Raw genomic sequence first — 12,113 nt, 5'->3', positions numbered from 1 at the left:
GCAATGGTGTGATCTCTGCTCACTGCAACCTCCACCTCCCAGGCTCAAGCAATTCTCCTGCCTCAGCCTCTTGAGTAGCTGGGATTACAGGCACCCACCACCACGCCCGGCTAATTTTTGTATTTTTAATAGAAACCAGTTTCACCATGTTGGCCAGGCTGGTCTCACACTCCTGATCTCAAATGATCCGCCTGCCTTGGCCTCCCAAATGTTGGGATTACAGGTGTGAGCCACCATGCCCTGCCAGAATGATGTCTTTTTTAAGATGAGTATTATTTATTGGCAGCTACAGAAAGAATTGTCAAAGTACCCGTGACCATTTGGACACAATCTGAAAACAAGTTTATAATTTACTCAAAGGTCAAAAAGATGGCTTATCCAGAGAGAAGTGGTAAAACTTTGAACTATTCTGAAGACCCAGAATCTTGTTGAATGGTACCACTGCCATTAGCCATAGGCCTAACCATGCACTCCAAAACTACATGCTCAAGTAGCATATGAACATAAATCATCCATTCCAGGCAGCTTTAGGGTCTAGGAGGTTTTCAAAGCCTTTTATTATCTAACAGTAAACCCCATGGTGCATTTGGTGATGTTTCTCATTACACTTGACTTAGGTAAACGGTTCAAAGGCCCTGTGGGAAATGGTTTCTTCTAAATACTTCTGTTTCGTTCTGGAAATAGCACAAATAAAAGAAAATCTCACAGATATTTAAATAGTTACTCAAGGCAGGAAAGCAAAATCTTAGAAAAGTCAGATTATTTTTACGTTGTACCAAAATAAAGGGTTGAAACATTTTTTTAAAAATCCAATCAGGTATTTGGCCCTCTGCAGAAAAAAAAAAAAAAAGATGAAATGATGTGAATGATTCAAATTTTTCCTTTTCTTTAATGTGAAATTCAGTCTATTCCCAGATCAGTTTGGGCTTCCTTTTTAGCTGCTCTGTCCAACCAATTCAGGGAAATTCTAGAAACTTCTGCACAGAAATGGGTGCAGGCCTGATGGAGACTGAGATTCAAATGCCCTGCAGCTGCACTCCAAGTCAAGTTCTCAAACAAAATTCCTTTTCATTAGTGTAACTGGGAAAATATGTAAAACTCATGAGTCCCTAAGATTCTTTTGGCGTATTTCCCTGAACAATTCCCAATACTTTTCATTTTGTCAGGCAAAGCAAATAAAGTGATGTGTAGGTGTAAATACCATGCGATGTGTAGTTGATGAAACGCAGATGATTCTGACTGAATAAGAAATCCTAAGGTTTGAAGAATGGCTTTTTAAAAGACTTAATCTGTTCTGCATTTGAGTTATTAATAATAGAAGATTTTTTAAAATCTCATTGTTTTATATTTTAATCCCATTGGTGATATATTTAAATCATATTTCTATATAAATTCAAATATATAATAACAAATATATTGTTATTTAGTTTTATTTAAAAATTACTTGGGTATTTGAATTCTTCTAAAGCATGGAAAAAGATTTATAGTGTTCAGAAAAAAGGACAAAAATGGTATTTATAGCATGATCTCAAAGTGTAAAAAGATGAATGTATAAATAAAATATTGACTTCTGAGAGACTTAGCTATCCCCTTTTTACTTTTCTTTATGTTAAATTTTTTACAATAAGCTAATATTATTTTCAGAATTAGAAAAGACTTATAGAAAAAGGAAATAATTCTCCATTTAAAGGAGGGGTCATTTATCTTTTTAAAGAAGTTGCAACAGTGCATATAATGGTTTGATAATGTCACTTCCCCCTAACGCTTGACCTGGTCAAATGTAAAAACATGAAGGTGATTTTTATTTCAAATTAACTTTTCACTTTAGATTACAAATGTTGCTTTAAGTCAGCGCTGCTTTTTGCTGTTTGTTTGTATTTTTTAAAGATCTATGCTGCTCAGACTGGTCTTGAACTCCTGGCCTCAAGTGATCCACCCACCTCAGCCTCCCGAGTAACTGGAATATAGGCACAACCCACCATGCCAGGCCCACTTTAGACTATAGATAAAATATTTGCCTGTGGTCTGAACTGATCTCAATCATTCAGCTATTAAAGGATTAGCTACTGATGACAGTTTACAGCCCTAAAAAATATATCATTTGTTGTGTTGGGGAGAAGGAGCTGTTCATTCTTCCCTTATAGAATCCAGTACGGCTATTTCCTAAAACTCTTCAAGCTCTGTCACGAATGCATACATATATCATAATCTTACAAGCACGGTTATTTTTTCCCAATATAGTTAAAAAAAAAAAGAAGCCATTTAATTTTGTTCCTTCAAAGGTCTTTGTTAGGTAAAGAAACTTCTATCAGAATTTCAGAAAAAGAATTGTTGATCCTTTGGTGTTTACTCTGTTCTTGAAAATTCATGTTTAATCTTCTTTTTTATTTACAACATGGCAGGCCAATTTCAGCTCAATTATACATATTAATGCTAGCAAAGAGCCAATGTGGAGAAATGTTCTACTGGCCATGGACCGCATTGGCTGCAACCCCAGGCAGCCGTGCTAGCTAGCATTCTCCAGCATGAGGCTGGAGGCCCAGCTTTGTTTACAAGTAAGGAGCCTGACAACAATACCATCACAGATTTGTTTTAGAAGTATCAGTTTTGTGTTCCAAGGTAAGGTCAGGGCCATCCATGTCTGGATTTCTGATTTTATTGACAAGCCTCAAATGGAATAAAGCAGAGGGACTGGATAAGAAAATCTGCTGCAGGATTATTCCTTCATAAACAGACAACACATCCCACCAAGTTTTCCTTAAGTGTTCCTATCTAGACAGGGTGAGAAAACCTGCAAACCCACCTACCAAGATCACCTGAGGCCTGGAAGAAGGGAACCAGTTCCACAAATCAAATGCTGTGTAAAGGTCTTGTCATGGCCAAGAGTTTGTTTATTCATTGTAAACAAATATGCATCAAGCATACTGCCATAAAAGCAACCCTGACTAAACTGTGCCCCATACTCGGAGACCCCAGAGCCAATCTAACCAGAGGCAGCTCCTTGCAGGGTTTGGGCCCAGAGGGTGCCTGCAGGTGGAGCCAACCCCTCCCCTCAGCAAGGAACTTTCCCACACTCGATTATGGGGACATTAAGTTTGGGGTTCTAGGATGGAAAGGGCCTCAGGAATCTAACTGCAGTGAGCCTGGAAGCCTGAGGGAGAAGGGTGAAGACACAGGCAACCAAGGTGTGCAGCAAAGGATGAATTCCTTACAACGCCAACTGCTGAGGGATTCTGAGATGCCCTGGCTGTCTGTCCCTCTTACAAAAATATCTACAGAAGCTGGGCAGGATGGCTCACACCTGTAACCCCAGCACTTTGGGAGGAGGAGGCGGGCGGTTCCTCCTGACCAGCTGAGGCCAGGAGTTCAAGGCCAGCCTGGCTAACATGGCGAAACCCCATCTCTATAAAAATACAAAAAAAGAGAGCCAGGCATGGAGGTGCACGCCTGGAATCCCAGCTACTCAGGAAACTGAGGCACAAGAATTGCTTGAACTCAGGGGGTGGAGGTTGCAGTGAGCCAAGATCACAGCAGTGCACTCCAGCCTGGGTGACTTTGTCTCCAAAAAAAGAAAAGAAAAGAAAAGCTACACAAAGAGAAGGAGAAAGAGGAGAGGAAAGTGGGAAAGGAGGCGGGAAAAGGGATTTGAAGAAATCACTGTATCATTAAAGAGGTGATATTGTTTTGGATGATATTGTTGCTTTATTTGTAGTTATAAATAATTGAATTCACCTCTGGAGATTTTTCCTAAGCAGATAATTAAGCAGATGCACAAATCCACATGCCCAAGGTTGTTAATTCTAGCAGTTTAAAATGGCAAAAATTGGGAACACTTTAATTGCCTATCAATAGAAAATTGGTCAAATAAGTTGTGGAACATCCCTATTCTATGTTCAAATTATTTTTCTGCATCAACGCCCTTGAACGATTAGAAACACTCAGTACTACCCGTGGCTGAGCCAGGGCAGCACTTATTGATGGAACTAGAGGTACCAGAAGATGTGTAAGATGGGATCTCCACCCTCATCCTGGGCATTTTTGCTACTCCCCCAGCCCCTGCTTCCCCAACACGTTTAAGAATCTGGGATGTGGCCAGGTGCGGTGACTCATCCCTGTAATCCTAGAACTTTGAGGGGCCAAGGCAGGTGGATCACTTGAGGTCAGGAGTTCGAGATAAGCCTGGTCAACATGGTGAAACCCCATCTCGACTAAATATACAAAAATTAGCTGGGCATGGTGGCGCATGCCTGTAATCCCAGCTACTCGGGAGGCTGAAGCAGAAGAATCGCTTGAACCCGGGAGGCAGAGGTTGCAGTGAGCCGAGATCATGCCACTGCACTCCAGCCTCGGCAACAGAGCGAGACTCCGTCTCAAAAAAAAAAAAAAAAAAGAATCTGGGATGTGAGTGATAGAATGTTATGTTGTCATGAAAAATGGTAACATAGCTCAATATTCACTCACATGGAGCTCAGTATGCCACATATGCTCGAATAATCAGGTTGCTTACAGAATAGCATGCGAGTGTGATCTCATGGCTGAGACTCTAGCAGCATCACAACAGTCCTTGCAGGCCAATAGTTGTTTCCTCTGAGTGCTTGGGTTTGGGAGGTTTTACTTTTTTACTTCTGTTTTCTGAATTTTTAGAATATTTTTACAATGAAACTACATTGTTTTTATAATCAGAAAAAGAAATAAAGAAAAAAGCACTTATATTAATAATTAAATATGTAAAAACAAATTACCTAGGAGTCAATTCCGGTTACAAGAAATGTCTCTGCCTGACAAACAGGTTTTTGTGCCTGAAGCCTTGGCCTATACATCATAAGCAATAGTCACTGAAATGAAATTTCAAGGCAACAAAGGAATTTATATGGTCTCACGATGTTCCCTCAGGTCACATTGAATAAATATTTGAAATCCCTTGCTTTCTATCATCTTTTCAGCTAGTGAATGTACTTCTTTTTTTAAAAAGAAGAGGAAAAAAGCAAACACTCCTTTTCATAAAAACTATGAATTTGTCTTTTATAAAATAACCAACACAAGTGAAAATGGCTCAACACTAGTTCTGAAATGCAGAAGAAGGCAAATAATGAGCTTTTGTAATGTGAATAGTAAGATCAAGGATATTATCAGTAAGATCAAGGATATTAACAGGAAAACATGTTTCATACGATTACCTGTACCTTTTCCATTAAAATATTTCAAGCAGAATGCACAAAACAAACTGCTGAGTTCAAAATATTTTACTTTCAATTCCTATCTTGATTTTTATAATGAAAAATGAAATTAAAAAAGCCAAGGGGGAGCAGGGGTAATAACAACATAATATGAGAAACAAAAGATAAAGCACTGCAACTTGTTTGACTTTGTATTTTGTAGAGTCGACTAATTTGCTCTGCACTGAAAATAAAAACTTACCTCACACCAAATAAAGAAATGCCAGATGAAATGGACAAAATGTCAAACGTGAGAATAGGATGGATTGAGGGGCACAAGGACAAGGGTACAGGGAAGAGTTTTGTAAAGATGTCTGCTTGGTCAAGTGGATGTTACATGGTGTCTTACCCAGCAACTAAGACGTATTTCCCATCTGCTTGATTCTTTAACCTTTCTAGCACGGACAAACGTACTTTGGCTTTGCTTTTGCCATAGATTTCAATTTCATCTGCAAGCAATCCAATCTCCTTGGCAAGGACATCCACAGCTTTTGGAGTTTGTCCTCTTGAAATCTCAATGTCACTGAGGGGAAAGACAACACAAAAGAGAGAAGAGGCTTCTCAGCTTAGGTGGTCGTAACTGGAGTGAGAACAGCCTCACATCACGCCAACAATGAAATCAATGCAATTGCTTTGGGGTCCTTTCTCCCAGGCAGTAATAAGCACAACTGCTAACAATTAATGTGTATGAGAAAATGGTGCCTCATGGTAGAAATGCAACTCCAAAAAACTCACAAAGATTTTAAACTTGTGTCCAGGTGGAAGTATAACACCTATGGCATACAGAGAAGAACTGTGTATTATAATGTGTCCAAAGCCCTCCTGCAAGTGTGATTCCACTACAGAGCAAATGCTGTGTGGGCATCACGGTATTCATTAGCCATGAATAGAGGGCCATTGCATAATAATCTCCGACTGGGCTGGCCACATGTTTCTCTTGGCTATTCAAAAATGTGAACACTACTATCACATTAGAGATTAAGTACAAAAAAAAAGAAAAAATGTGGAAATGCTATTTTGTTTTATCTGTGTCCACACTTCCCCTCTCTCTATTTACAGTCTAAAACCATATTTCAATATATTTTATTAATTACATAACTGTCGGTACAAGGACCTAGTGCCCTGAGCCCAAGTTCAGACAGGAAATTGTAGGAACTCCAGAGTATCACTGGGCACCTAACTGAACTCTTCTATTTTACTGGCCACCACTGCTTGTCTTACAGGAGTGGTCTGGATACCAGCATGTGTAATGCTGGACTCTTCAGGAGGAGCCCCCTCTGGGGCTCATGTACTCAGTCATTTCCTTGCTGGGGAGTCAGGCCCTTCACGTGTCTGAGAGTGAGAGACGGAAGGCACACCTGTTGCCTCAGCAGCAAGACTAACCCAGGGAGACCACGCAGCAGGGAACTGCCCTTAAAGGTTGCATCAGAGAGGACAGCTATTCCTTCACTTACCCCGGGACACTTATTTTTGTTGTGATCTGCTTTCTTTCGGTGGGCAGATCAACCCCCTCAGTGGACTTTAGTCAGCCCCTTGGCCCTGTTTCTGTAGCTACAGCGGGCAATCTACCCTCAGTGTTCAGACCACCCTAGACTCTCCTCCAGGATCCTGTGGGGGCCTGACCTGGGGTAAGAGGTAACAGCAAACACACCTCCACCCAGATTTCTCCAAAGGGCACCACAGAAACTAGGAGTTCAGGTAATCCCCCCACGGGCCACTGAGTATCCCTTTCCAGGCCTCCACCCATCCAACCTTTCCTTTCTAGCCTCCTACTTTGTTTTGCCTTCCTGGCCATAACTTTTTTTCTGTCTCTCTCTTCCCACAATCTCCTAAATTGAAGAGCTTAATCTTGAAAAATGTGTAAGCTTTTGGCAGGCCGCAGTGGCTCACACCTATAATCCCAGCACTTTGGGAGGCCAAGGCGGGAGGATCACTTGAGTCCATGAGTTTGAGACCAGCCTGGCCAACACAGTAAAATCCCATCTCTACTAAAAATACAAATAAATTAGTCAGGTGTGGTGGTCGCACCTGTAGTCTCAGCTACTCGGGAGGCTGAGGCAGGATAATCACTTGAGCCCAGGAGGCGGAGGTTGAGGTGAGCTGAGATCACACTACTGCACTCCAGCCTGGGCGACAGAGGGAGACTCTGTCTCAAAAAACAAACAAACGAACGAAAACAAAACAGGCCGGGCATGGTGGCTCATGCCTGTAAGCCCAGTACTTTGGGAGCACAGGAGGGCAGATCACTTGAGATCAGGAGTTCGAGACCAGCCTGGCCAACATGGTGAAACCCTGTCTCTACTAAAAATACAAAAATTAGCCAGATGTCCTCGCTTGAACCCAGGAGGTGAAGGTTACGGTGAGCAGAGATCAAGCCACTGCACTCCAGCCTGGGCAACAGAGCAAGGCTCTGTCTTAAAAACAAACCAAACCAAACACCTGTAAGGTTTCCTTTTTACTAAAGGGTCATAGAGACACCATCGCGATTTTTTGGGTGATTTATAAACTACTCAGCCTGCTTCTCTTTGCCCAGTGGGTCTAGAAATCAATGAGTTCAAAGTAAATTCTTCTTGGGGGAGAAAAGGGTTAAATTATTCAACCAAATTACTGGCTAAACAAGAAGAATTTACTTCGAAACTTTGGTACACAATTTGGTGAAATCTATCTTAATCTTTTTTACCACTTTGTAGGTAGAAATTATTGATTTGCTTTCAAAATCTAAGGTCTTATAACAACATAAATAACTCTAAAATAAGATATTTTATGAAACAGATTGCACAAGCCCAGGGATGATATTACAGAAATAACATTCCTCATTGCAACTTACATAATTAATGAATAGAGAACATAACTGAGATGTTTCGTCTATTGCAGGGATGAAAACATGTCCAAGAGGGTCACACCCTCCTGGTGGGTAGAATTGAACCAGGGTGTTCATCTGACTGCCCAAGGAAATGGAGTTCAATTCTATAAAGCAACTGGTTATCAGGCAAAAAATGAGTCAGGCTCGGTGCGGTGGCTCATGCCTGTAATCCCAGCACTTTGGTAGGCCGAGGTGGGTGGAATACCTGAGGTCAGGAGTTCAAGACCAGAGCAAGACTCTGTCTCAAAAAAAAAAATAAAAAGAGTCAGTTACCAGAGGGATTTTATCTCCTCTGCACTCTGTGCATTCCAACATTGCTAGATGAGATTACCTGGGGATGCACACCTGGCACTATGCACACCTGGATAATGGGGCTGGGGCCAATTTCTTGGAGTATGACAGACACAGATGACTCATCATCAGGCTGGAAAATGTGGCTGTCTGTTTCAGATGTCATCCCTACCCAATCCTTCTAAAACACATGCTGAGACTATGACCTACAGTTTATATTTCCAAATTTACAGATAAAATATGTAGCTTAGACTTCATCAAAGAGCACTCTGAGGAAAATACCCACCTAGACGAACACAGACTATCCTATCAGATTGTTCTGAAGAAAGCTGAGCTCAGTTGCCACGTGGAATGTTTGGTTTGGGTGATCATTTATCCCCAGAGTAGAAACCTACATGGCCCTTAAGACCAGGCGGATATATATGCGTTGGGCATTTCTGACACAGAAAAGCATATTCCAAATATTACATTACCATATTTTATCAGATTTAAAACCATGACTTCATGGACCATTAAGAAGAAAAAACACTGCCAGGCCAGGCATGGTGGCTCACGCCTGTAATCCCAACACTTTTGGAGACTGAGGTGGGCAGATCACCTGAGGTCAGGAGTTTGAGACCGGCCTGGCCAAAATGGCGAAACCCCTGTCTCTACTAAAAATACAAAAATTAGCTGGGTGTGGTGGCGTGCACCTGTAATCGCAGCTACCCGATCAGGAGGCTGAGGCAGGAGAATCGCTTGAACCTGGGAGGTGGAGGTTGCAGTTAGCCAAGATTGTGCCACTGCACTCCAGCCTGGGCAACAGAGCAAGACTCCATCTCAAAAAAAAAAAAAAGAAAAAGAAAAAAACCCACTGCCATTAAATATAGGAAACATCATTGAAATTAAATTAGTTAATATAAATTAGTTTTAAAACATCATTAAAAAACTGCCATTTAATATAGAAAATATGGAAATTTTAAAAATATGCCTTTTTAGAACTGACAGAACACAGTAATACATTCATTAGATTTAATTTTGGAGAATTTACAATAGAGAAAATAGGGTGGCAATTTAATGAATAGAGAAAATTATCTACTATCAAAACCACAGTAGCATGAGTTGTGCTTCTCTCCCATGACTAACTGGGTCTAAGGCACTGTGCTGAGCTGCCATCAGTATAAATAAATCACCAGTGTTACCTTGGCACAGGGGAGAGAGGCTGAAGTTTCAAGCAGTGAAGTCTCCACCGCCTGTGCTGCTGTTCACGAAGCCATCTCCTTCCACTACTGACCATATTCTTCACAGGGAGAGAGAGGAAAACATGTTAGAATTGTAAAAGCTGACAGGGCACGCACTTAAACCATGGAAATACTGTTTGTGGATGTTACAAAACAAGATTATCCAGTTGTACAATAAGCCAAGGGGATATTAGGAATATTTTTATTCACTTGTAACTAGGTTTGTAGGTTTTTCTTAAAAAGGAAAATGTGAAAACCTGCATGCCTAGTTAGAATATACAACTATTCAATACCGTACTGAAGAGTTTGATAGTATTAAAAGAAGCTGCTTTGTTTCTTAAATATGAACGCATGAACTGGATGATCCAGCTTAATTCTGTAGTTCCCTTGCAGGCTATTAGCTCTTCATACTTACAGCAATGAATCTGAGAATGTTTTTTACAATGTACGTTCAGGGTTATATCAAGTCACAGGCCAGAACTTCTGACTATGTTCATTGTTTTTGTTAAATTTAAAAAAGAAAAACAGGAAAATGTGAGAAAATACACTATTAAAAAATCCAGGTGTGGTGACATGCACCTATAATCCCAGCTACTTGGGAGGCTGAGGTGGGAGGATTGTTTGAGCCCAGAAGTTTGAGGCTCCAGTGAGTCAAGACCACACCACTGCACTTCATCCTAGCTGAGATTCTGTCTCTTTAAAAATAAATGAATAAAGAGGCCAGGTGAGGTGGCTAATGCCTGTAATCCCAGCACTTTGGGAGGCCGAGGTGGGCAGATCTTGAGGTCAGGAATTCAAGACCAGCTTGGGCAACATGGTGAAACCCTGTCTCTATTAAAAATACAGAAATTGGCCGGGTGCGGTGGCTCACGCCTGTAATCCCAGCACTTTGGGAGGCCGAGACAGGCGGATAACAAGGTCAGGAGATCAAGACCACGGTGAAACCCCGTCTCTACTAAAAATACAAAAATTAGTCTGGCATGGTGGCGGGCGCCTGTAATCCCAGCTACTCAGGAGGCTTGAACCTGGGAGGTGCAGGCTGCAGTGAACTGAGATCGTGCCACTGCATTCCAGCCTGGGTGACACCTGTCTCAATAAAATAAATAAATCAATGAATGAATAAATAAATAAAATAGATTAAGTGTTCACAAAAGACATCATGTACATGGATAAACTTATACTGAATAGGTTCGTCATCTGATTTAGAAAAGAAAACTGAAGAAAATACAAGACTGCATGAATGATCAGCTTGATGCTCAGCTTCCAAATACCATCCTTCTGTAGTTGGTATAAAAGAACAAGCAAATTGAATTACTGAATAGTGCTATGTATGCATATAAATTATAAGTAAATGAAATAAAAATAAAAACAAAATTTGGCTTTGATGGAAATGTAATTTATAATCCTTACAAAAATGTATAATGACCCATTTTGAGGTAAAGAGTTTCAGTTGTGTATTACCCTGTACAGAAGAAAGATATGAACTAAATGTCACTGCCAGAGGCCACCGTTACTGCAGGCTCCAGCACTATGAGAACACTCAGCTTACATGGTGGAACACTGGTGACCTTCGCCTTTAGGTCACACAGGTGGTGATGGTTTGAAAATGCCTACAAATACTTTAATACTCCTGTCTTGAAGAGGTGAGGACAATTCTCCTTCTCTTGAATATGAACCGGACTTAGTGATATACTTCTAACAAACAGGATAAAAGGAAGTGGCGGCACATGATGTCAGAGCCTAGGTCATCCATACTGCAAGACTCCTTCTGGTTCCCTCCCCTGGATTGCTCATACTGGGGGAAGTTAGCTGCCACACTGTGAGCAGCCCTACAGAGAGGTGGACATGATGAGGAAGCAAGGCATCTGCTGGTGGCCAGCGAGGAATGAAATACACATGCCCACAGCCATGTGAGTATGCCATCCTGGAAACAGATCCTCCAGCCCCAGTCAACCCCTCAGATGATTGTAGCCCCAGCTGACATCTTCACTTCAAATGCATGAGAGATCCTGAGCCCAAACCATCTGATATAGTTTGGATGTGTGCCCCTGCCCAAATCTCATCTTGAAATATAATCCTCAATGTTAGACGTGGGGCCTGGTGGGAGGTGATGGGATCACAGGGGCTGGTTTCTCATGATGGTTTAGCATCATCCCCCTTGGTAGCATCCTTGTGATAATGAGTGAGTTCTCATGAGATCTGGTCATTTAAAAGTATGTAGCACCACCCCCTTACTCCCTGTTCCTGTTCACACCTTGTGAGATGCCTGCTTTCCCTTCACCTTCTGCCATTATTGGAAGCTTGGAGAGGCCTCTCCAGAAGCAGATGCCTGTGTTATGCTTCCTGTAAGGCCTGCAGAACTGTGAGCCAGGTCAGGTGCGGTGGCTCATGCCTGTAATCCCAGCACTTTGGGAGGCTGAGGCGGGTAGATCACACAAGGCCAGGAGTTTGAGACCAGCCTGGCCAACATGGTGAAACCCTGTCTCTACTAAAAATACAAAAAATTAGCTTGGTGTGATGGTG

General features: G+C 41.6%; 1 protein-coding gene across 1 annotated transcript in view; it reads right to left on the bottom strand.

Moving 5' to 3' along the window:
* The window catches only part of MTHFD1L (methylenetetrahydrofolate dehydrogenase (NADP+ dependent) 1-like), a 268,081-nt gene that overhangs the window by 182,400 nt on the left and 73,568 nt on the right, over positions 1–12,113 (bottom strand). The window contains exons 15-16 of the mRNA XM_011988735.1: positions 9,552–9,660; positions 5,566–5,739 (exon numbers count right to left, since the gene is read on the bottom strand). Coding sequence (XP_011844125.1) covers positions 5,566–5,739; positions 9,552–9,660 — 283 coding nt within the window. The remainder of the gene's footprint in view (positions 1–5,565; positions 5,740–9,551; positions 9,661–12,113) is intronic.

The sequence above is a fragment of the Mandrillus leucophaeus genome, unplaced genomic scaffold (genome assembly GCF_000951045.1).
Source record: "Mandrillus leucophaeus isolate KB7577 unplaced genomic scaffold, Mleu.le_1.0 Scaffold337, whole genome shotgun sequence".
NCBI lineage: Eukaryota > Metazoa > Chordata > Mammalia > Primates > Cercopithecidae > Mandrillus > Mandrillus leucophaeus.
The sequence above is the reverse complement of the archived record's forward strand: the minus strand, read 5'-3'. Positions and strand labels throughout refer to the sequence as shown.